The sequence below is a fragment of the Nycticebus coucang genome, chromosome 18 (assembly GCF_027406575.1).
Source record: "Nycticebus coucang isolate mNycCou1 chromosome 18, mNycCou1.pri, whole genome shotgun sequence".
NCBI lineage: Eukaryota > Metazoa > Chordata > Mammalia > Primates > Lorisidae > Nycticebus > Nycticebus coucang.
This window is the reverse complement of record NC_069797.1, coordinates 60,361,974-60,387,641: the sequence shown is the minus strand read 5'-3', so window position 1 is coordinate 60,387,641 and position 25,668 is coordinate 60,361,974. Positions and strand designations below refer to the sequence as shown.

General features: G+C 48.1%; 1 protein-coding gene across 4 annotated transcripts; it reads left to right on the top strand.

Annotated features, from left to right (window-relative positions):
- Nucleotides 1–2,137: 2,137 nt before the first annotated feature.
- Nucleotides 2,138–25,452, top strand: KIF18B (kinesin family member 18B). 4 transcript variants are annotated; one of them, XM_053568852.1, is made up of 16 exons: nt 2,138–2,178; nt 13,424–13,750; nt 14,369–14,526; nt 14,840–14,944; nt 15,139–15,249; nt 15,329–15,526; nt 15,660–15,836; nt 16,469–16,543; nt 16,674–16,774; nt 17,208–17,358; nt 17,685–17,806; nt 21,866–22,071; nt 22,300–22,828; nt 23,804–23,890; nt 24,360–24,442; nt 24,652–25,452. In XM_053568852.1, exons 2-16 carry the CDS (start codon nt 13,432–13,434, stop codon nt 24,750–24,752), a joined length of 2,523 nt encoding a protein of 840 aa, XP_053424827.1. In that variant the 5' UTR covers nt 2,138–2,178; nt 13,424–13,431; the 3' UTR covers nt 24,753–25,452. The 4 variants fall into 4 exon arrangements, with proteins under 4 accessions (XP_053424827.1, XP_053424828.1, XP_053424826.1 ...); XM_053568853.1 differs by having other exon boundaries at nt 17,172–17,358; XM_053568851.1 differs by lacking the exons at nt 24,360–24,442; nt 24,652–25,452 and having other exon boundaries at nt 17,244–17,358; nt 22,300–23,858.
- The last annotated feature ends 216 nt before the right edge of the window (nt 25,453–25,668 follow it).

Sequence of the window (25,668 nt, the reverse complement as noted above, 5' to 3'; positions counted from 1 at the left end):
GGAACCCATGAGCTCAGGCAATCCACCCGCCTCGGCCTTCCAAATGCTGGGATTACAGGCGTGAGCCACCACGCCAGGCCTATTCCCTATTTTATAACTTCAGAGACTGAGGTTCTGAGAAGGTAAGTAATTTGCCCAAGATTGTCCAGCAAGTAAGTGCCCCCTTTCCACTGTCCACAGCAGGGCCTGCCTCTGCCCCTGCTTCATTCTGGCTCACCTCACCTCCAGATAATTGATCCAGACTAGGACCAAAGCAAGAGCTTGCTTATAGTACATGAGAGACACTTGATACCCGATAGCTCCTAGGGACCTCAAACCTGTTAAAATACACATCTCCTTAAGGGGGAGGGGACCATTATGCTGTAGGCCATTCTTTAACAGTTTTATTTCTCATGGTTGGTGAAGATGGCAAGAGTATGTTTTCTTGTAGCTTTGCAGACAGCACCTTTGTATAACTAACCTCATCAAATTGGCAGTGCTATTCTATCGTAGAGAGGGCAATTGAAGTCCAAGGAGGTGAATAAAGAGTTTGGGACGAGTCAATCAGATATTAAATAGTGACTCTGTTAGCCTGATGGCAGGTTCAATGAGGGAATTCTGCCTTCCTCTGTCCTACATGCCCCAACATCTGCCCACAGTCCTAGTGTGGGGAAAAATCAGGTGTACTGAAAGTGGTGAGCAACTGGTTCCTCGCAGCCTTCATCTGTTTGGTCTTAAATTGAATTCACAGAAAGCTTCCCCCTTGCCCATGCTGGAGCTTTGGAGGTTTTCATATCCATATTCTTGTAGGTAAAAAGAAAGGGCAAGATATTTGGCCTATTTATAGATGAGGAAACTAACACTCAGTTATGGTGACACCCAGGCTCGGCGCCTGTAGCTGAAGCAGCTAAGGCATCAGTCACATACACCACACCTGGTGGGTTCGAATCCAGCCTGGGCCTGCCAAACAACAATGACAACTGCAACCAAAAAATAGCCAGGTGTTGTGGCGGGCGCCTGTGGTCCCAGCTACTTGGGAGGCTGAGGCAAGAGAATCGCTTAAGCCCAGGTGTTGGAGGTTGCTGTGAGCTGTGACACCATGGCACTCTACCCAGGGTGACAGCTAGGCCAGGGCTGGCCACTCTTGGACACCCATGACTTCTGGTGTAGCAATCAACATGAGATTGTCCCAGCAGAATCCAAGCAGCAGGCAGCTATTAAGGACGGGGGCAGTGTAGCCCACCAGTGCTGTAGGGGGCCAACCCTCACATACAACATTTAGTCATGATGCTCTTAACACTGTGAAAGTCAAGTGTGTGGAATTGCCTTCTTTTTTTCCTTGAAGACAGAGTCTCACTGTGTCTCCCAGGCTAGAGTGCCGTGGAGTCATCATAGCTCACTCTAAACCTCAAACTCGCAGGTTCAAGCGATCCCCCTGCCTCAGCCTCCCGAGTAACTGGGACTAAAGGCGCCCGACACAATGCTTGGCTAGTTTCTTTCTTTCTTTCTTTCTTTTTTTTTTTCCTATTTTTAGTAGAGACGGGGATCTCCCTCTTGCTCAGGCTAGTCTTGAACTCCTGGGCTCAAGTGATCCTCCTGCCTTGGCCTCCCAGAGTGCTAGGATTACAGGCGTGAGCCACTGCGTCCAGCCGGCTTTGCCACATCACAGAGATCCTTGAAGTGTTCATTCTTGGGATGGTCTGGGAGAGAGGTGAGACGCAGGACAGTGGCTTAGAATTCCCTCAGATAAACGGACGCCAGCTTAGCCAAACAAGAAGCAGGCTTAAAACCCCTTTGGGTGTCTTGTTGCCGTAATTTGTGATAAGCCCACCCCCAGCGACCACACAGACAGGCCGCGGCTACGCACATCCCAACCCCGTACAGGTTTCTACCGGCCACTCTGGTTTGTCAGCCTCAGAGACGGAACCAGAGAACCTCCAGGAATCCGGAATGGGAGGTGCGCAAGCGCAGTGTTAACAGCGCGCCACCTCCGGGCTGCACTTCGTTGCTTAGGAAACAGCCAATCAGCGATCCAGGTGGTGACCAATGGGAAGCGCGAACCAGCCGGCCCTGTTAATTTGAACGCGTGGCGCGGGGCTGAGGTTGGCGCCGGCAGGGGAGTGTGTGGGGCCAGCTCCTGTCTGTGAGGAAGGAACCCGCGAGCGAGCAGCTACACCAGAGGCAGGGAACAGACGAAGGGTAAGCCCTGGCCGACCGCTGAACCGGCCCCGCAGACTCCTGCGCTCCGGTCTTGGGTGCGCTGATCCTGTTGCTGGGGGTGGAAGCCTGAGCCAGGCCTTTTTTGGCACTATCCTTGAAGGTGCAGCGGAAATACGAAGCTCTTCCGCAGGTTCTGGGCGGTCCCCTCTGAACTGGGTGAGAAGCTGGGCGGGGGAATCTGGATGGGCAATTGGGACCTTTTACTCGTCTGTACGGGTTCTAGACTGGGCCTGCACATCTGTACTAAGGCCTGGCCTTCTGTACATCGGCTCTGTGAAAGGTCCTTCTGTCGCCTGTACGATAGAACTGAGACCCCACCGCACATGACCATGGAGTAGCTAAGCAGCTCTCCACGCATCTTTACAGAACAGATTGCAAAGCTGTACGTGCCCGTGGCTGTAATTTAGTTACTGGGACATTCGGTAAATATTTGGCTGAGTAAAAGAACTTCTGTATGACAGAAAGCCAGGCCTCTGCTACTGTTTCTAAGATACTTCTCTTAGCTTTGACACATTAGGATACTGAAGTGACATGGAAAAGATAAAACCTTGTCTGTGCTTAGTGAATTTAATTGAAGACACTGGGACATAGGAAAATGCCATATGTCATGTAATTCTAATAGTGATGGCTAATATTTATTGAGCACTTATCAAGCTTGAATGGATTCATTGAATCTTCACAACCTTATGGGGTAGATACTAATATTATTTACAATTTACAGGTTGGGAAACTGAAGCACATAGAAGTTAATCCTAGTTCAGAGAAGAACATCTAAACATTTTTCTGAAAGAGCTCCCCCTCAATGTTACATTGCTTTCTCCAATCTCTTCTCTCTTCTATTTCTTCTGCTATCACTGCATTCCATGCTTCAACCACTATAAAGGTATCCAGTCCTTCTCTGCCTGTTTCATTAGTGAATTCCCCCATCCTCAGAGGGTTATTTTAAATCTTGGTCTTTACATTCTCCAACTCAGCTCCATTTATACTTTTTTTTGAGAGAGTCTCACTCTTGTCACCATGGGTAGAGTTCCCTGGCATCCTAGCTCACAATAACCTCAAACTCTTAGGCTCAAGCAATCTGCTTGCCTCAGTATCCTAAGTAGGTGGGACTACAGGCACCCACCACAATTCCCGGCTAGTTTTTCTACTTTTAATAAAGAACCAGTCTCACTCTTGCTCAGGCTGGTCTTGAACTCTTGAGCTCGGGCAATCCACCTGACTCAGCCTCCCAGAATGCTAGAATTATATCATGCCTGGCTAGAAATTTTTTAAAAATATACTTAACTCAGTCAAATAGGAAATCATAATTGTAATTAAAAGATAATTAGCATGGAACAGTAATAAAAATCTTATTTATAAAACTTATAGGATGTAGTTAAAGCAATACTTAAAGCATAATTTATACTTTTACATGCTTGCATGAGAACATTTGGTGAAAAAGCTGAAAGTGGGCCGGGCGCAGTAGCTCACGCCTATAATCCTAGCACTCTGGGAAGCCAAGTCAGGTGGATTGCTTGAGCTTAGGACTTCAAGACTAGCCTGAGCAACAGTAAGACCCTGTCTCTACCAAAAATAAGAAAACTAACTGGGCATTGTGTCAGGTGCCTGTAGTCCCAGCTACTTGAGAGGCTGAGACAAGAGGATTGCTCCAGCCCATGAGTTTGAGGTTGCTGTGTGTTATGACATCAGGGCACTCTATGCAGGGCAACAGAGTAAGACCCTGTCTAAAAAAAAAAAAAAAGCTGAAAGTGAAGCAAATATTAAATATTTAAAATATTAAACTTTAATAAGATAGAACAGAACATCAGAATACATATGTAGAATACAAACTGAAGAATTTAGAAGCAGAAATTAATGAAATGAGGAATGCTGAACAAATATTTTATTTTAAAAAAGAAATTAATAAAATTGAAATTTAATATGTAACAAAGAGGATTAACTTAGCCAAAAGCTGTGTCTTTGAAAAGACTAATAAAAAAGTCAGGGCGGTGCCTGTGGCTCAGTCGGTAAGGCGCCGGCCCCATATACCGAGGGTGGTGGGTTCAAACCCGGCCCCGGCCAAACTGCAACCAAAAAATAGCCGGGCGTTGTGGCGGGCGCCTGTAGTCCCAGCTACTCGGGAGGCTGAGGCAAGAGAATCGCTTAAGCCCAGGAGTTGGAGGTTGCTGTGAGCTGTGTGAGGCCACGGCACTCTACCGAGGGCCATAAAGTGAGACTCTGTCTCTACAAAAAAAAAATAAATAAAAAAGTCAAAGCTCTGATTAGATGCGGTGGTTCACTCCTGTAATCCTAGTACTCTGGGATTGCTTGAGCTCAGAAGTTCAAGACCAGCCTGAGTAAGAGTGGGACCCTGTCTCTACTAAAAATAGAAAAAATAGCCAGGTGTTGTGGCAGGTGCCTGTTGCCCCCGCTGCTTGAGAGGCTGAGGAAGGAGGATCGCTTGAACTCAGGAGTTTGAAGTTGCTGTGAGCTAGGCCAATGCCATAGCATTCTAGCTTGGGCAGTAGAGTGAGATTCTGTTTCCAAAAAAACCCCCCAAAAGCTAAAGCTCTGGCAATATTGATAAAGAAAGGAGCCAGGAATGGTGGCTCATGCCTCTAATCCTAGCACTTTGGAAGGCCGAGGTGGGAGGATCACTTGAGGCCAGGAATTTGAGACTAGCCTGAGCAACATGGCGAAACTCCATCTCTACAAAACAGAGTAATCAGTAGGTACATACCTGTAGTCCCAGCTACTTGGAAGGGTGAAAGCAGGAGGATGCTTGAGCTGAGAAATTCAAGGCTCTAATGAGCTATGATGATGCTACTGTACTCCAGCCTGAGTGACAGGGAGAGACTCTGTCTCTACAAAAAGAAAAAAAAGAGCTGTGGAGATTAGTGTGTTTACCATGGAAAATGAAAGATTTTCTTTTTTTTTTTTTTTAGAGACAGTCTCACTTTGTCACCCTCGGTAGAGTGCTGAGGCATCACAGCTCATAGCAACCTCCAACTCTTGGGCTTAGGCAATTCTCTTGCCTCAGCCTTCTGAGTAGCTGGGACTACATGTGCCCACCACAACCCCAGCTGTTTTTTTTGTGTGCGTGTGTGTTGCAGTTTGGCCGGGGCTGGGTTTGAACCTGCCACCCTCAGTATATGGGGCTGGTGCCCTACTCACTGAGCCACAGGTGCTGCCCAGATTTTCTTTTTTCTAAATGGAGACTATGACTAGGATAGCCACCAGAATTGGTTGAGCCTACATCCATCTCTCAGGATCAGTGGGCTAGAGGTTTGATGGAATAAGAGTGAAAAGCAAAACTGCTTTCAGCTTCCTAGGTGCTTGACTTTCCTATGAATCCACATAGTTCACAATACCAAATTACTGTATAATAGGATTAATTTAAGCAGCAAGAATCTGTCTCTCTAAAAAAAGGAAACAGGGTAGGCACAGTAGCTCATGCCTATAATCCTAGCACTTGTAGGCTGAGGCAGGTGGATTGCTTGAGCTCAGGAGTTCAAGACCACACAGAGCAAGAGGGAGACCGTTTCTCTACTAAAAACAGAAAAACTAGCTGGGCTTAGTGGCAGGTGCCTATAGTCCCAGCTACTGGGGAGGCGAGGCAAGAGGATTGCTTGAGCCAAAGAGATTGAGGTTGCTATAAGCTACAATGATGCCAGCAACTGAGCTGTGATGCCACTGCCCTCAGTGAGACCGTCTCAATAAATAAAAAAATAGGGCAGCGCCTGTAGCTCAGTGAGTAGGGCGCCGGCCCCATATGCCGAGGGTGGCGGGTTCAAACCCAGCCCCGGCCAAACTGCAACAAAAAAATAGCCGGGTGTTGTGGCGGGCGCCTGTAGTCCCAGCTGCTTGGGAGGCTGAGGCAGGAGAATCGCGTAAGCCCAAGAGTTAGAGGTTGCTGTGAGCCGTGTGACGCCACGCACTCTACCCGAGGGCGGTACAGTGAGACTCTGTCTCTACAAAAATAAATAAATAAATAAATAAATAAATAAAAGCAGGAAACACACAAAAACAATCTTAAGAATGAAAATAGGAATATAACTTTAGTTACAGAGATTAAAAGAAACTTCAATGGAATGTCATTTTTTTGACAATGCTTTTGGAATTTTTTTCTAGGAAAAAAACAACTAAAACTGACTCAAGAAGTTATGGAAATTTTGAATAGACCTAGGACTATTCCACTGAGGAATTCAATTTTCCATTGAGGGAACTGAATTGGTTTAAAATCTACCTTCACATATATCTAAAACCCCACCAAATTCCACCAGAAACTTACAGGCAATTGGAAAAGATGATTCTGATTTTATACAAACTCTAAAAAAGAGAGAAAACATTTTCAGTCTAGTTTATAATACCAAAAATAATACAGAGGATGGTGCCTGTGGCTCAAGGGAGTAGGGCGCCGGCTCCATATGCCAGAGGTGGCGGGTTCAAACCCAGCCCCAGCCAAAAACTGCAAAAAAAATACAGAATTACAGGTCAATCCCTTTTATAAATGAAGTAGTAAAAATCTTAAAATATTAGCAACTAGAAACCAGCAGTATATAAAATCAAAATGAAATAAAAACCTTATAACCAAGTTGAGTTTATCCCCATACTGTAAGAATGGTTTAAGATTAGAAAACCTATTAAGACAATTTACAAGGCGGGGCACAGTGGCTCACACCTATAATCCTAGCACTCTAGGAGGATGCTGGGTATTTTTGGTATTATAAACTAGACTGAAGTGGGTGGATTGCCTGAGCTCAGGAGTGTGAGACCCCCATCTCTAAGCGTTGTGGTGGGCACAACCAGCTACTTGGGAGAGTGAGGCAAGAGGATAGAGCGCAAGAGTTTGAGGTTGCTGTGAGCTGTGATGCCATGACACTACCAGGGGTGACAAAGTGAGACTCTGACTCAAAAATAAAATTTACACATTTACTGATTTAAAGATAAAAACAATCTCTCATTAGGCACAGAAATAGAATTTAATAAAATTCAATGTCCATTTGTGATTTAAAAAAAATATAGATTGGGGCTCCATGCCTGTAGCTCAATAGGCTAAGGTGCCAGCCACATACACCAGAGTTGGCAGGTTCGAATCCAGCCTGGGCCTGCCAAACAACAATGACAACTACAACCAAAAAATAGCCAGGCGTTGTGGTGGCACCTGTAGTCCCAGCTACTTGGGAGGCTGAGGCAAGAGAATCACTTAAACCTAGGAGTTGGAGATTGCTGTGAGCTGTGATGCCACGGCACACTACCCAGGGTGACAGCTTGAGGCTCTGTCTCAAAAAAACAAACAAAAAATATATATATACACACACACACATTGGGTGCCAAAAAAAATGTATACATTTTAAGAAAGGAAAAAACTATTAAATTTGTGATACTCAAGTCATATTTGATTTCTGCAATTACAAGAGGTGCTTAACATGACTAGTATTCATCTTTTGTTATTCGTATACATTGAGTATTACAATTTTGATACAGTTTTTTCCTTAAATTGTGTGTGTGTATATATATATATATATATATTTTTTTTTTTTTTTTTTAGTGCCAGCAAGTGGGTGAGCCTGTGTATATATATTTTTGACAACCTCTGCATATATTGGTAAACTAGACATGGAGATAAATTTCTTATACCAACAAAGTGTAAAATAATAGGTGCATTCTTTATAAAAGCAGGAAAGAGACACAATACTACTACTGCATTTATTCACCAAAATTCCGAGCCAGAACTCTAAGACAAAAATAAATTAAAATGACAAGATTAGAAATAAATAAAACTGGTGGCGCCTGTGGCTCAGTGAGTAGGGCGCCGGCCCCATATACCAAGGGTAGCGGGTCAAACCTGGCCTCGGCCAAACTGCAACCAAAAAATAGCCGGGCGTTGTGGCGGGCGCCTGTGGTCCGAGCTGCTCGGGAGGCTGAGGCAGGAGAATCGCGTAAGCCCAAAAGCTTGGAGGTTGCTGTGAGCAGTGTGACGTCATGGCACTCTGCCGAGGGCGGTAAAGTGAGACTCTGTCTCTACCAGAAAAAAAAAAAAAAGAAAGAAAGAAAACTAAAATCATTTATTTAAAAAACATGAACACAGGCGGCACCTGTGGCTCAGTGAGTAGGGTGCCAGCCCCACATACCAAGGGTGGCAGGTTCAAACCTGGCCCAGGCCAAACTGCAACAACAACAAAAAAAATAGTCGGGTGTTGTGGCAGGCACCTGTAATCCCAGCTACTCAGGAAACTGAGGCAAGAGAATCGCTATACCCAAGAGCTGGAGGTTGCTGTAAGCTCTGATGCCACGGCACTCTACTGAGGGCAACAAAGTGAGACTCTGTCTCAAAAAAAAAGAAAAAACATGAATACAAGTCCTTTTTCTGCACAATCACACATAGGAGGAATCAGTGGTCCTGGGATGCTGTTCTTTTATGGGCACCAAGGGGAGGGAGAGATGGGGGCTACTAAAGCCCAACTACAGGGCAAAAGAGCTTAAGAATGGAGTAGTGCCTCTGGTGATAGAACAAGGTCAAGTTCTGGCCTTGCTACTTCCCATCTGGGAGACAAGTTCATGTGCCTCCTCTTTCCTTTGTAGAGTAGGGATGTAACAATTGTTGTGAAAGATAAACACCATTTGTAAAGCACTTAGCATAGTGTCTGATACATAGTAAGCACAAAGTAAATGTTAGCTATAATGATAATTGTTTTTAGACTTTTGGATTTAGACTGCTCTTTCCTGGCCTTTGTCCATTCATAGGACAAATACAGCATCTGCTGCATGCTGGGCTGGGTGCCCAGGCTCCTAGGATGCTCAGGCTATGTCAAAGGAGGGTCCTGCTCTCAAGTTTAATTAAGAACAAAAAACAAGTATTTGAGGGGTATGAAGGAGGGATGCAGGAGACTATGTGACCCCTATAAAAGTAGAACATTCAGGGCTGGACTTTTTCCCCTGCCTTTCCCAGCTCCCAGCGCTGCATGGGGATCCCCTCAAGTCCTCTGAAATTCTTCTTAAGGAGTTTCTAAAGAGCTTAGGTTTGTTGGACCTGTCCCAGAGGCTGGGCAGAGGAGGCCATCCCCCGAACAACTGAATCTTGGCTTCTCAGCCCCAGCTCAGCAGAGCACTAGCCTCTGGGTTTTAATGAGCTGCCCTGGGTTAGAAACAGGACGTGACTGTGGCTGGCTGAGAATCCCGAAGATCTTATTAAAGAATCATCTCCCTTGTACTTTGGGCGGAAATGCTCTTTCCAACCAAGGATCAAAGCAAACTTGACAAACGTTCTCTCATTAATCTCCCCATCCCTCTGGGGCGGGAGCAGAAATGTAGCTGTTTCCTCTGGCTCTGAGAGGGGGAAGCTGATGTGACACCCACATGGTGTGGCTCATGGAAAGACCTTCCCTTCAGTCAGATGCAGAACAGGATCAGGACCCAGGCGTCCTAGCAGCAGCCATGCCAAGTGTTACCTACATCCGGCACCCATGCCCCTAGCACTGGCTCAGAAAGAAGGAAAACATCTCATTAGGCAAACAGACTGAGCTTCCCTGGCCCTCAGGAGGCGGGGAGGAGAGAACTGTAAATGTTACACGCACTCCTTTGCCAGTGCCCTTTTTAATTTCCTGCTTAGATTGTTAGCCTGTTCTGTGGCTCCTCAGCTGACACCCTCCCCATGGGGAACTGGGACTGTCAGGAAGGCAGCCCATGTGGACCCAGGTACCCTCTGCCTACACTTCCCCCAGTACAAAAGGGGAGTTTCCTGGGGCTGAGAATGCAAGGGTGGAAGACAGAAAATTAGGTACAGTCCATATATCTGAAAGTGCTGAATACATAGTGCTAATTCTATAAAAGTGATTATAATTATTATACAAACATAAGGGACTATTACAACAATGTGATCATCATAGCATAATATATAATATCATTATAAAGCCGTATAGCCGGCTCTGTAGTTAGACTGCCTTGGCTGGAATGGAGCTCCATCACTCACCAGCTTTGGGACCTTGGGCAAATTGCTTAACCCTCTTGGTCTCAATTTCCTCACTGAAAAATGAGTATAATAATAGTATCTATCTTGTGGGATTGCAATGGGGATAAAAAGAAATGATATGCCTTGAATGGTCACTGACATAGTGAGCATGTAGCTAATATGTTTATTATGGCAATCTGATTGCTGGGACAGGAATAGAATTACACACATGTAAGAGGATTATTATTCGTTGATATCTTATTCTTGTTTTGCATGGGGAAGAAGGTAAGACGTTTAGGGGTGAAGGGACAGGAGTTCCAAATCAACTCTATTCTGCCTCATTCCCCAGTGAAAACTTGAGCTGCTTGCTGGAGTATTAGGCAGAAACCCCACTTTGCTGAATGACTTTGGTAATTGTGACCCATCAGTGGTGCCTGATCTTTACCAGGAAAACATTCATCTATACATATCCTCCAGGAAAAGTGCCTATCCTTATCCATGTTAATATATCTCTACAGTTGGGCTGAACTTTTCTAGAATATCTGTGACTCCTGCATTCCAAAAATTATATCCTATTCTTGGTAAGCTGGCTCAAAAGGGAAATGAAAAACCAGGGAGAGAAGTCTGGGGAAAACAAGAAAAATGGGCTGGACACAGTGGCTCTCTCCCAGCTACTCAGGAGGCTGAGGAAGGAGGATTGCTTGAGCCCAGGAGTTGAGGCCAACCTGGGCAACAGGGTGAGACCATGTCTTCAAAATAATTAAAAAATAAATGCTTGGAATTATAACCTAATAAACATTAGGAAATCTGTTGTGTCATCTTCTCCATTAACAGAGTAAAGGAGAAATACTGTTGTAATCATTTTAGCAAGTTCCAAAAAGCTTTTAATAAAATTCAACAGCCATTCTCACATTCCCAATGGGCAGCAGAGGTGGGGAACTAAATAAAGAAGAGCTAAAAATAGAAAGTAACTGTCATTATTTGCAAAGTATATTATCATTTAATTGAAAGACTCAAGAGAATCAATGACAATCTATTAGAGCCAATAAGAGAGTTCAGGAGTGTGGCCAGATACAAGATTTGCCATGAAAATCAGTAGCTTTCCTATATAGTGGCAAAAATGAATTTGAAGATGTAACTTTATTTATTTATTTATTTAGACAAAGTCTCATTATGTCGCCCTTGGTAGAGTGCTATAGCATCACAGCTCACAGCAACCTTAAACTCTTGCGCTTAAGTGATTCTCTTGCCTCAGCCTCCCAAGTAGCTGGGACTACAGGAACGTACCACAACACCTGGCTATTTTTTGTTGCAGTTGTCATTGTTGTTTAGCTGGCCCTGGGCCGGGTTTGAACCCGCCAGCCTTGTTGTATGTGGCTGGCACCCTACCTACTGAGCTACAGGCAACGCCTGAAAATGTAATTTTGTGTATTTATTTTATTTTTTTTTTTTTTGGAGACAGAGTCTCAAGCTGTCGCCCTTGGTAAAGTTGGGCTGAACTTTTCTAGAATATCTGTGACTCAGCTCACAGTTCACAGCAACCTCAAACTCTTGGCCTTAAGCGATTCTCTTGACTCAGCCTCCTAAGTAGCTGGGACCACAGGCACCTGCCACAACACCTGGCTATTTTTTGGTTGCAGTTCTCATTCTTATTTAACCGGCCTGGGCTGGGTTCGAACCCACCAGCCTGGGTGTATGTGGCTGGTGCCGTACCATTGTGCTACAGGCGCCCAGCCGAAGATGTAATTTTAAAAGGAGCCTATTTACAATATAACAAAGACTGTGTAATAACTGTTAATAAACCTATTAAGAAATGTGTAATACCTATGTGGGGAAAATTATACAATTTTACTGAAGATTATAAAGTTGTGATGGGAAGACTTGATATTGAAAAGATGCTAATTCTCCTCATATTAATCCAGAAATTCAAAATAATCCAAATTAATTATCCGATGATTGCAATATTGGGAGGCTGAGGCAAGAGAATTACTAGAGCCCAAAAGTTTGAGGTTGCTGTGAGCTGACACCACGACACTCTACTAAGTGTGACAAAGTGAAACTCTGTCTCCAAAAAAATAAATAAGTAAATAAAAGAACAATTTCAGAACCTATCTGAAGAGATAGAAAACAATAAAATCTTATTGAGGGACATAAAAAATATCAAAACAAATAGAAAGGCAGTAGCCACAGTCTTGCCTAAAGAGGTGTAATACAGTATAATAGAATAAATAGATAAATTTGATATAAGTACAATTGTAATCCCAATAGGGTTTTTTTTTGTTTGTTTGTTTTGGTTTTGAGGGTAGAGGAGGGTGCTGGGTTAGGGCTAAAATTGTAAACTTTTCTGAAAGTCAAATAACATAATTTTATGCCTAAAAATAACCAAGAAAGTTCTGAGAAAGAAAGACTAGAGAAGCAGTTTCTTGCTTTACTAGATATAAAGCATACTGTAAAGTGACAATGGAAACAGTGTGGTATTGGCAGAAGATTAGACAAGTAGGCCTGGAGCCCATAGCTCAGTGAGTAGGGCGCCGGCCACATACACCAAGGCTGGCAGGTTCCAGCTCTGCCTGTGCCTGCTAAACAACAATGACAATTGCAACCCCAAAATAGCCGGGCGTTGAGGCAGGTGCCTGTATCCTAGCTACTTGGGAGGATGAGGCAAGAGAATCACTTAAGCCCAAGAGTTTGAGGTTGCTGTGAGCTGTGACGCCACGGCACTCCATCAAGGGTGACATAGTGAGACTGTCTCAAAAAAAAAAATGATTAGACAAGTAGATTAGAGGAACATGAGAGAAAACACAGTAATGGACCTCTGAGAATATTGTCATTTGACAGATATTTCAGGTGAGAAAAAGATATTTATTAATAACTGGTGCTGACACCAATATTCTTTTTTTGTTTTTTTTTGAGACAGAGTCTCACTTTGTTGCCCTCGGTAGAGTGCTGTGAAATCATAGCTCACAGCAACCTCCAGCTCTTGGGCTTAGGCGATTCTCTTGCCTCAGCCTCCCGAGTAGCTGGGAATACAGGTCCCTGCCACAACACCCTGCTATTTTTTGTTGTTGCATTTTGGCCGGGGCCAGATTTGAACCTGCCACCCTCAGTATATGGGGCCAGCGCCCTACTCACTGAGCCACAGGCGCTGCCTGACACCAATATTCTTATACTCTTGGTGTATAAAATGGAGATCACCCCTTGGGATGGAGATACAGATGGCCCTTGAATGCTGAGAGAGCACTTGGTCAGGCCTGGGGTGGGATTGGTCTTCATCTTCATCATTTCTCTGCCCAGGTGTTGCCATGGTGATGGCAAAGGAGGACAGCATGGTACGGGTGGTGGTGCGGGTACGGCCCCCCACCCCTCAGGAGTTGGACAGTCAACGTCAGCCTGTGGTTCAGGTGGTGGACGAGCGTGTGCTGGTGTTTAACCCTGAGGAGCCCAATGGAGGGTTCCCTGGCCTGAAATGGGGTGGCATCCATGATGGCCCCAAGAAGAAGGGCAAAGACCTGACATTTGTCTTTGACCGGGTTTTTGGTGAGGCTGCCACCCAACAGGATGTGTTCCAGCACACCACTCACAGCCTCCTGGATGGCTTCCTCCAGGGCTACAACTGTTCAGGTGAGAACTGAGCCCTGCTTAATAGGGGCCTTGCTTCCTGCCTCCTCCTAAGGGGATGGTTTCATGTATCTTCTGACATGCTCAGGACTTGAGGAGAGTTCTGGCCCTTTCATTCTATGTGGGGCCCCATTTATTTACTCTATTCTGTGCAAGGCACTCTGCCAGGCCCTGGGATACAATCAAACAGACCCACAGGGTTCCTTCCTCTGGATGATTACAGCCTAGGCAGGGTGGGGGGCAGATGCTAAGCACAAAATCATACCCCCGAGACTCTGTCTCTGCAAAACAAACAAACAAACAAAATCATACCCCCAAGTGTGTGCTTATGAATGGAGGAAAGTGATGTAAGGGAAATAATCATAGGCATTCTGCAGAGGAAGCTGCCCAGAATGTAGAAGGAGGGACTACTAGCCCCAGTGTAAGAGAGGTCCCATTTTCCTAGAACCCACTGGCCTCTGGGGAGCCAGGAAAAAACACATGGAGAATGCAGACTCTGCAGCAGGAGCATGGGGTGCAAGTGGTAGGAGCAGCAGATGGGTAGACATGGAAGGCAGAGGAAAGGGGCTTAAGGGGGAAATTTGGTGGGGGCCACTCTCCTCCCTACTCTGTCCCCTGCAGTGTTTGCCTATGGTGCCACTGGGGCTGGGAAGACCCACACCATGCTGGGAAGGGAGGGGGACCCTGGAATCATGTACCTGACCACCATGGAGCTGTTCAAGCGTCTTGAGGCCTGCCAGGAGGAGAAGCACTTTGAGGTGCTCATCAGCTACCAGGAGGTAGGGCTGTTCCCTGCCTTGGGCCAGTGCCATCACCCCTCCTCACACCCTGAGAGGGAGAGTGAGCTGGTAGGGAGGGGGACCAGTGGGGGTGAGTAGCTAATGGAGATCTGGGGCCCAATGAGAGCCCACAGCCCCAGATACAGCCCTGTGAGAGACTGCCTGAGAACACACCCAGCAGCCCTGCTCTTGTCACTAACACCATCCCTCAGTGTTGCTGGTGGCCTTGTATCTTCACATGTGCCATTCTCTAAGGAGGAAGTTTCCTGCTGGGTTCTCTCTCAGATCTGCTTCCTGCTTCCTTTCTCTGCAGGTGTACAATGAGCAGATCCACGATCTTTTGCAGCCCAAGGGGCCCCTTGCCATCCGTGAGGACCCTGACAAGGGAGTGGTGGTACAAGGACTTTCCTTCCATCAGGTATATTGCTGGGCAGGGGCAGGATGAGCAGCCCCTTTGGCTCTCCAGAGTTTCTTCACAGACCATTTGAGGATGGTCTGGACCCTGTGGTGGTGGTGGCAGCAGTGATAGCAAGGGGGATGACACAGGTTCTAAAGAGTGGCCTTTCCTGGTTGGGGAGACCACAGCCCCCTTACTGGGCATCTCCTCTATAGCCAGCTTCAGCTGAGCAGTTGCTGGAGATGCTGACCAGGGGCAACCGGAACCGCACACAGCACTCTACTGATGCCAATGCCACTTCCTCCCGCTCCCATGCCATCTTCCAGGTGAGAGAGGTCATGGGTCAGAGTCAGAAGCCAGGGCTTCTAAGACATGCCTCCACCTCACCCCTGCTGCCTACCCCAGATCTTCGTGAAGCAGCAGGACCGGATTCCAGGACTGACCCAGACCGTTCAGGTGGCCAAGATGAGTCTGATTGACCTGGCTGGCTCAGAGCGGGCATCCAGTACCCATGCAAAGGGAGAGCGGCTGCGGGAGGGTGCCAACATCAACCGCTCTCTGCTGGCACTCATCAATGTCCTCAATGCCCTGGCCGATGCCAAGGTAAAGCATTCTGAGTGGCGTCCTCCCCGAGATAGCAACTGAGCTCCCAAGCCCTGGGCTAAAGGCTGCCGGGCCCCAACATGCGTCAGCTTTGTCCATCTACCTCACCATATACCTGCTCGCTGCTCCCCAGGGCCGCAAGACTCACGTGCCCTACCGGGATAGCAAACTGACCCGACTACTCAAAGACTCCCTTGGGGGCAACTGCAGAACTGTGATGATCGCTGCTGTCAGCCCCTCCAGCCTGGCCTATGAGGATACATACAACACCCTCAAGTATGCCGACAGGGCTAAGGAGATCAGGCTCTCGGTGCGTGCCAGCCTGTGAGGGCCCGCCTCAGCACTGAGGAAGCCCCAGGCCATTTCCTCAGATCCCTGGCCCGAGTATTCCCCAAGGCAGAGGAAAGCTGTTCCCTAGATTCTGTCTTTTGGGAGAGTCTCTGTGGTAGAAGCCACACAGCCCCCATCCTGGTGTGGGAAGACTCCAACAGGGTAGAGAGGATGGTCTCCAAAACCGGGGCGGAGGCACCAGAATGGGTATTTGAGCATTGGCCAATAGAACGGTTCAGGCTTGTTTTTAGCAGTAGGACCATATTTTCAGCAAACACATACATTAACACAGATAACAGCAGAGTTGCTTTGGTTTCTGCCACATCTGCTCAGCCTTCCCTTCCCTGCTTCCTCCAGGAAGCCCTGGCTCTCTGGAGCCACTGTGGAAAAGCCTGACCAGAATATCTTGGTCAAGGAGTCAGGGTTCAGCTTTGGAGGCAATCTTCTGTTCCCTGCTATAATCTCAGGCATGTTCCTGACCTGTGGTGTGTTTCCCCATTTGTGAGGGCAAGTCACAGTTACGTGAGTTGCCTAGTGCAGAGATTGACCATCAAGGTTGATAAAAGCGGCTTTGAATGAACAAACACATTTCTCCCCTGTGCTCCATCTCAGCTGAAGAGCAATGTGATCAGCTTGGACTGTCACATCAGCCAGTATGCCACCATCTGCCAGCTGCTCCAGGCTGAGGTGAGGAGCCTGCCTGGGGGTGGCAGAGCATGAGGGACAGGAGCTTTGGGGTAGAGTCAGGGCTCTGGGCCCACCCCTCAGCTCCTGTGCTCAGCTGGCCCTCTGAGGACCTGGGCTGCTTCTGTTCTAGGTGGCTGCTCTGAGAAAAAAGCTCCAGGAGTATGAGGCAGGAGCCCAGACCCCACATCAGGACCTCCTGGGGTCCCCCAAGCCAGGCCCGCCACAGCAACAGTGAGTTCTCCTGTTCATGCCTGCCCCCAACTTTCAGCCTGCCCAAGATAGAGAGCCAGCACCCTCTTCCTCAGCTTCTGTCCCAACACCTTGGGTCATGGGCTTCCACCCAGTACCCAATACCCAATTGCCACCTAGAATGCCCTATGTCAGAGGAGCCAATGACACCCCAGCACATCAAGGCAGTATAAACTGTTCCAGAGAAGGTGACTCCCAATCTCTGAGTTCACCTGCTCTGGAACAGTTTCTTAAACCAGAAAATTCTTGGCTCTTTCTCCCACCTTCAGCTACTGCCCATTTGTCACCCAAGCATCTGTCCCTAGGGACTGTATACCACCTGGGTGCCACAGAGATCTGCCCCATATCCTGCCTCTCAGACTCTCACTTTCCCCCTCAGCCTTCCCAACTCTCCCTTACTACCCTGCCCTCCCAGCCAGCTCTGCACCCCAGAGCTTCCTGTGGGGTCCAGATCTCTTCCAGAAGAGAGCCTGGGGATGAGGGCCCAGGAGGAGAGAGTTGTGGAAGAGAACTCTTTAGACCATGAGCAACCTTCAAAGGACAAGGACAAAGGCCCAGCAGAGGAGGTAGGACCTGAAGGTGTTAGGCCTGGGCAACAGGAGGGCTTAGAGCTCTTTCCCTGACTTGGGGTCCCTTCATTCCTACTTCTCCACCTGGATGTCTTACACCTTAGTCATTAAGAGACTTTCAGATCCTGCACAGATCCTGATACTCTGTCAGACCTTCAGGCATTTGGAAGTGACTGGGAAGGCAAAAGCCTTTCCCAGGACCTGGGCCATTCCAGAAGCTGCCATTCCCTTGGTTGGATGAGGGAAAGATTTTAGGGGCTGCTTTTGTAGAGGCAGGGAGGACTCCCTGGCTCTTCCAGCTGTGCCTCCTCCTTCCTTTTTAGGTTTCAATCCAGATGCCAGAGCAGAGCCTCAAGCATCCGCTGCCAGGTCCTCCTAGTTTGAGCCTGCAGCCCAAGCCTGTCATGGGCCACCTCTCACCACCAAAGCTGGACAGGGATCTGCAGTAAGTGTCTTTTCCTTCTACTCTGGAGTCCAAGGAGGAAAGTGATAGGATCAACCTCCTGGGGGCAGGACTGAGTATAAAACGCATCTGAAAAACTCCAGTTCTTTCCAATTTAGAATCTAGTCTCTTTTCATCAACATTGTCCCCTACCTGCTTTCAACTCCTTGATACTATCACCTACTCTATATACTTATCATCATCATCTCTATTTACTCCTCCACATAGCAGCCGAGCAGGAGAGGGAAGAGAAACACCAGATTCTGTCCAGAAAGCTGGCTGGCATGGACTTAGGGCAAGGCTGCTTGGGCTAGACTCAAGCTTTGCTTTCCAGTCTGAGGGCAAAGTGGCCTGTCCTCAGTGAGGAGGGAAGAGCTAAGAGGGACAGTCTTCCTGAGTCAGGTGTTTTGTCATGTGTCTTCATCAACAGATTGTGGCTATTTTTTTTTTTTGGAGAACTGTTTCAGAGCAGGTGACTCCCAATCTCTGAGTTCACCTGCTCTGGAACAGTTTCTTTTTTTTTTTCTATATATATATATATTTTTTTTTTGTAGAGACAGAGTTTCACTTTATTGCCCTCGGTAGAGTGCCGTGGCGTCACACAGCTCACAGCAACCTCCAACTCCTGGGCTTAGGCGATTCTCCTGCCTCAGCCTCCCGAGTAGCTGGGACCACAGGCGCCCGCCACAACACCCGGCTATTTTTTTGTTGCAGTTTGGCCGGGGCCGGGTATGAACCCGCCACCCTCGGTATATGGGGCCGGCGCCCTGCTCACTGAGCCACAGGCGCCGCCCAGAACAGTTTCTTAAACCAGAAAATTCTTGGCTCTTTCTCCCACCTTCAGCTACTGCCCATTTGTCACCCAAGTAACTACAAACCACCAAGTAACTACCAACCACCACTCAAAGCCAAAGAGAAATGGATTTTGGACCATTCTTTCTACACTTAATAGAGAGATGCTGCTAGTAGTTTTTCCTTGGCCCCCAGCACATAAATCCCTTGCCACTTAGCTTTGCTACTGCCAACCCCACTCTTCTCTCCCCAGCACGCTTCACGCTAGGCAGTGTATTTAAAGCTTCTGGACAGAAGGCCTGTTTAATTTTATTTCTTGTTGAGGAGTGTCTGTTCCCGACTCAGCAAAAATGCTGCAGCTTGAATAATTGGCGGCTCATTATCTGTCTCCTACTGCCGACGCCTGGAGAGGCAAGGATGTACTGGTGGTATGTCCCCCCAGACTCCAGGGACAACCACAAACGACCACTGATGAATCAGGGTCTCTCTGCTTGGTCTCCCTCATCATGAGGAGAAAGAACACCAAGGTCCTCATTTCTGCTTTGTTCTGGTTTTGTGGTCTCTGACAAGTAGCTTCGACCTTGGCTATGATTTGGGAATCAGCCCTTGCAGGGGCAGGGAACCTGTGGCCTTTTTTTTTTTATTTGAGACAGAGTCTCATTTCATCTCAATGGTGTCATCATAGCCCACTGCAAACTCAAACTTGTGGGCTCAAGCTATCCTCCTGCCTTAGCCTCCCTAGTAGCTGGAATTGCAATAGTGTCCCAGAACATCCAGCTAATTTTTTTATTTTTTGCAGAGATAGGGTCTCGCTCTTGCTCAGGCTGGTCTCGTACTCCTGAGCTCAAGCACACCTCTGCCTTGGCCTCCCAGAGTGCTAGGATTACATGTGTGCACCACTACTCTCAGCTAACCTTTGGCCTTCTGATTTCAAGATTGTTCTTTTTTAAGCATCAAAAGAGGCAAGAAAAGCTTCAGCTTTCTCTGCTGCACCCCTTTTAATAAAAGGATTTGTTCTGTAAAATTTAGATTCAGTCAAAAGGCACACTCAAGGATCCAGAAGGTTGGGCGGCGCCTGTGGCTCAGTGAGCAGGGCGCCTGCCCCATATGCCGAGGGTGGCGGGTTCAAACCCAGCCCCAGCCAAACTGCAACAACAACAACAAAAATAAATAGCCGGGCGTTGTGGCGGGCGCCTGTAGTCCCAGCTACTCAGGAGGCTGAGGCAGGGGAATCGCCTAGGCCCAGGAGTTGGAGGTTGCTGTGAGCTGTGTGACGCCACGGCACTCTACCAAGGGCGATAAAGTGAAACTCTGTCTCTACAAAAAAAAAAAAAAAAAAGGATCCAGAAGGTCACATGTGGCCCTGAGGCCACAGTTTCCCCTTCCCTACCGGGGATGACTTCTCAAGGATAAAGCACTAATAAAATGTGACAGAAGACCCCTAATGCCAGGGGTTGCAGGGCATTCTAAATTATTCTCATATTTGGAAATACCCTATGTGCCAGATAATTGAAAATAATCTCTCTTTGACTTTAGAATTTAGAATCTTGGGCCATCAGGGCACTGGGTAGATCTTAGATTTTCCAGTTCAGTGGTTTTCCAGAATGTTTTTTAACTGCAAAGTCCATGAAATCTCGTGCTGAAGTCTAATGTGTAGAACAGACAAAACAGGGTTGCTTTGTCTCATGGGTTTTTGAAACCTAATTTGAAAAACCCTGATTTAAACCAAGTGTCCATCTGACACATGAGATGTGGTACTGAGACCTCCACTCAGGGTCACAGGGCTGGAAGGATGAAGACAATGCATTTCCCCTGAACTCTCAACTCTTTTCCATAGTCTAATCTTCCTTATAATGCTTGTCTCAGGCAGACATAGAATGAGTCTGCTGTGTCTTTTTTAATTTATATCCTGCCTTCTTTCAAAAAGGCCTTGAGGCTGCTTTATAAAATGAGTTTGTGTTCCCAGAGCACACACTGACTGAGGGCAGCGGAGGGGGTTCAGAGATGTCCAGCCAGGTAGAGCTACCTGAGGCTAAATCATTTTCCATGAATAATCCCCACCGAGATAATTGTGTTTGTTCTTTTATCATAGGTGTGTGCCTTACAGAAAAAAAATTTGCTTTATTAGAATCTAAATTTACAGCATCAGTAATCACATTACCCCCATAATTTCCTTTAAATAGCCCCCCAGTGCATGTGAAATATGTGTTGATTCACAAATACTTTTCCAGAATCCCAGCCATTTAATAGAAAGCACAGACTGGATGCATTTTTGAGGATCTTCTCAGAACCAAGATAAACATAGCCTATCTTATTTGATTCCCTCTTATCCTAACAACGTAGATGGTATTACTTTGCAGAAAACAATAGCTAGCCGAACTTATCGTGCTTATAATATGCCAAGTATCCTTTAAACATTTTGTATGTAAAATAACTTATTTAATCTTTCCAACAGAGATATGTTTTTAAGGGTGAGACTGAGGTTAACCAATGCATCCAAGATCACATAGCAGAGAGATGCTGGAGCCAGGATTTGAGCAGGAAGCTCGCAGTCTGACTTGAGCAAGTCTTACTCCGTTGCCCAGGCTAGAGTACTATGGCATTAGCCCAGCTCACAGCAACCTCAAACTCCTGGGTTCAAGTGATCCACCTGCCTCAGCCTCCCAAGTAGCTGGGACTATAAGTGCCCACCATGATATTGGACTAATTTTTCTATTTTTAGTAGAGATTAGGTCTTGCCCTTGGTCGTGCTGGTTTCAAACTCGTAAGCTCCAGTGATCCTTAGACCTCGTCCTCCCAGCATGCTAAGATTTCAGGTGTGAGCCATTGTACCCGGTGTGAGCCTCCACACCCAGTTTGAGCTGGGTTCTTAACTGCTACTTTGCATTGCTTCTATCATAAATTATGATCACAACACTATTAAGTGGCAGAGCTAAGCAGAAACTCAGCCCTTCCGAGGCCAAGGCCACTTAGTGCCCTTTCCCTACTTCCCAGGTCAATGTCATGGGGCATGTATAATGATGACACCTGCCACAATTACCTGTGGCCATCTTGACTAGCCTTGGTCTTCAGCAAGGGTAGGGCAGAGCAGGAGCCCAGGCTGGGAAGGTAGTGAGGCTGGCCAGCCAGTCTGGGGCAGGCAGGAGGAAGCCAGGACACCACCCAGCTATGTTCCTCAACCACACCTGGAGTGGTGGGGACAGCTACACAGCAGCACAGATCCGGGTTAGGCTGTGTCTGAGTTGGGGGGTCCCCTTCCCTCTGTTCCAGGTTGGCTCTGAAGGTGCTGCGCCTAGCCCAGCGGCAGTACTCCCTGCTCCAAGCAGCCAACCTCCTGACACCTGACATGATCACAGAGTTTGAGACCTTGCAGCAGCTGGTGCAACAGGAAAAACTTGAACCTGGGGCAGAGGCCTCCAGGCCTCCTGGGCTGACAGGAGGGACACCTTTTGCTCAGGAGCTGTGTTCAGAGTCAAGTGAGTAGCACCCTGTTCTACCCTGTCTATTGATGCTGCCTCCAAGGCCTGACTGGGGCAGAGTTGCTTATTTCACTATGTTAGGAAGCTAGACTCTTGGGACTGTGGGCTTCTGTACACAGAGAAGCCCCCAGACACCCAAGGAATTAGTGGCTCTTCAAGTTCTACAAACTTGGCATCCTTCTGGCCGTCCCTGATCTACTTCAATGCTTCCTTCTCTCTGCTCAGAGTCTCCAAGGTACTCTGGCCCCATGACCCGGACCATGGCAAGGCGACTGAGGGGCCCCATGCACACTCTGGGGATCCTATCTGGGCCTGAGTGCACCCCAGCCCAGGCATCCCGATGGCCCACAGAGAAGAAGAGGAGGAGGAGACCCAGCCCCTTGGAGCCAGACAGTCCCCCAGCCCCAAAGCAGAGAACTAAGTGCCAGCGCCAGTCTTTCCTGCCCTGCCTAAAGAGAGGGTCTCTGCCTGAAGCCCAGCCTTCATTTGGGCCCAGCACCCCCAAAAGGGGAAGGGCCTCCTCCCCTTGCCATTCCTCTCGTGTATGCCCAGCCACAGTCATCAAAAGCCGGGTGCCCCTGGGCCCATCTGCCATACAGAACTGTTCTACCCCTCTGGCTCTGCCCACTGGGGATCTCAATGCCACCTTTGATCTCTCTGAGGAGACACCCTCCAAGCTCAGTTTCCTTGAAGGCATTGGGTGGGAGACAGTACCCCAGGAGCGGAACAAGCTGGACCAGCCCTTCATGCCCAGGTGGGTCTTCTTTCTAGCCTCATTCCTACCCCTCCCAACAGGGGGTCAGTGGCCAGCAAGGGACAGTAATGCTGTCAAGGAGAGTGGAGGACAGCCTGACTCCTGGACTGGATCTTTGCTGTTTCCCTTTGGTCATGATCAGCTTCCCTCCTTAGGCCCAGGAGAGCAGGATATACAGTTGCTAGGGAGGAAGGGCTGTGTCTTGGGAGCCCATGCCTTGTCAGTCCAGGCTGCAAAGCCATTAGCTCTGTGGTGGCTTGCAGCACACTCACGGGTAGCTAATGGGACCCCAGCTTGGGAAGAGTCAACAGGGAGCAGGATTGAGTGAGGGGAGCCCAATACCATCTGCTCCTCTGCCTCGCATGGGCCCTCTGGCCTTGAGTTCAGTGTTCCACTGGGAAATATCTATTCCTGCCACTCCCATCCCCAGATTTTGCTCTCTAGCCCAGCATTTAGAATAGGAGAGGTGGTCCTCAGAAAACTTTATTAAGTTTTTCCCAGGGAGATGATGAAGCTCTCACCCTCATCTTCCACCCACATAGCAGGGTAGGGGAACAGCAGCCAGCTCAGGACAGTTCAAGGCCAAGAACGAGTGGCAGACTGACCTGGATTTGTGAGACAGAGGCCAGCAGCTGCCCACCTGCACCCCCGTTCCTGCCATAGCCCACAAAGCAGTTCTCAGTAACAAGCTCAGAGCCGGGCAGGTGGAAGGGTGAAATTGTTTGAACTCTGGTTCCCTGAACGCACCAGAAACTGACATCTGGATGTCCTCCCAGAGCAGGCCTGTCACTTAGCTGTCAGCCTGGGCCAAGTGAGGCAGGGAAAGGAGTCCATCTTGTAGTAGGAGGAAACCTCAGAGGTCATCTCATCCAACCACCTCCCTCTTCCCCTCATTAGGGGTTGAAGGAAGGAAGTAACTGGCACCACTTTTGGTTCCCTGTCATTCTGCCTCCCTTTCCCTTCCTTTCTCCCCAGTGGACCTGTGCTGTTCACCATGAAGGGCCCCAAGCCAACATCTTCCCTGCCTGGGACTTCAGCCTATAAGAGGAGGCGTATTGTGAGGTGAGGTTGAGGAGGTGTCCAGAGAAAGAACTCTTACCAGAGCAGTGGACACCTGGGCCAGCTCTCTGCCCCCAGTGTGCGTCTAGACCCCCCTGGAGCAGCAGCTGAGCTCTGTAAGCAGGGCCAGCAACTAGTTTTCTGACTGAGGTTTTCTTGGCCCTTGTTATTCTGGGATCACCCTAGAACTGAAGAGGGCCAGAGGCCCCCTGTCCTCAAGGGAGACGTTCAGGATTCATTGGTTAATCCTGTGATAGGACTGCCTACCCCATCACCACTCCTCCCCTCCCATGTCCCAAATCCCACAAGCCTCTTCTCCTGCCAGTCTGTCCTACCCTCAGATTGGGGAAGCTCCTACTTGTGTTCAGCCACCCCTGCTCTCAAGGCTGTGTCTAGTGCCTACTCCCATCCCCAGCACATAACCCCACATCTCACAGCTAACCTCCTACCTTCCTTCCCCTCCTTCCCTCAGTTCCTCAGTCTCCCGGGGCCATAGCCGCATCGCCCGCCTCCCCAGCAGCACCTTGAGGCCAGCTGACCCCCCCACAATCCCAGGTAACCAGCATTGGGAACAGGGATGGCCTAGGCCATGGTGGCAGATGAAGACAAGAAGTAGGAAAGGTTAGAGTGGCCTGAGACCTGGGTGACAGAAGGGCCTAGGATGCTGCTAAGCATCCTGGGGACACTGATGAGAGAGGTGAGTGGTAGGCTGGGATGAGGGGGACAATGAGACAGAGCCTCACTTTCCTCCTTCCTCCCTGCAGCTCCCCCATCCACCTGGCCTGGAGAGCTGCCAGCGAGTCCCCTCCGCACTGGGAACAGGAGGAGCAGGAAGGAACTCACTGGGGTTGGGAGAGCACTGTAAATGTCCTGACCACCAGGGTGTGTGACCACCAATGTGTCCTGACCCACCAGCCCCTGTAGGCAGGCCACCCCCACTTGGTCCCTGGAGCCACCTATAACAGGGAGCCCTGACCTGCCTTCCTTACCTCTGAGCAGTTAACACTCACACATCTTTCCTTTATTAACACCCCTCCTCCAACTACTCATTCCGCTACTCACTCTTTATTAATCTCTTATCACGCTCAGCTTCTCGGCAGGTACATTTTCATTTGTGAGTGTTAACATGTTGCTATTTTAAAGGTGCTATCATGTCTCCCCCTCATTTATGATGCCCTCCAAGCATGCAGGGAGTTCTTTTGGACTCTCTTCCTGGCCTGTCTAACACAGAGCCCTGCACAGTGATGGCCCCCAGGCAGTGGAGAAGGAGAAGGATGGGATTGGGGGAGCCCCAGCTTCATTTTTCAGGTTTCTCCCAGAAAGGCATCTCCCTATTCCTCCCAGTCTCTGGCCGTAGTCCTGGGGATGATGCCTTGATTTCCAAATGAAGACCCCTTAGTGCTTTTACCCTGTTGGGGACAGGATGCATATTCAGTGTAAAAGGAAATATAAAAAGGAAAGGGCTATTAAGCATAATGTTAATAACCTAGATATAAATGCTAGTAATACTCTGATCCTTTATTTCTGCACATATGCATATATATAAATATACATGTAGATGTAGATATATTTTTTGTAATAATAATAAACTATCTCCATCCTTGGTGAGTGTTTCTCTGTACACCCAGGTAGGACAGCAACACCTTCCCTTTCTCACCTTGCCACTCTTCAAGACCTCAAGAAATGGCTGGGCCTGGTGGCTCACACTTGTAATCCCAGCACTCTGGGAAGCTGAGGAGGGTGGATCGCCTGAGCTCAGGAGTTCAAGACTAGTGTGAGCA

Coding starts and splice junctions, on each gene's coding strand:
- KIF18B (XM_053568850.1), top strand. CDS start 13,432: ATGGTGATGGCAAAGGAGGACAGCATGGTACGGGTGGTGGTGCGGGTA. Junction 17,359..17,684: donor ACAAAGGCCCAGCAGAGGAG/GTAGGACCTGAA, acceptor CTTCCTTTTTAG/GTTTCAATCCAGATGCCAGA. Junction 17,807..21,865: donor AAGCTGGACAGGGATCTGCA/GTAAGTGTCTTT, acceptor CCTCTGTTCCAG/GTTGGCTCTGAAGGTGCTGC.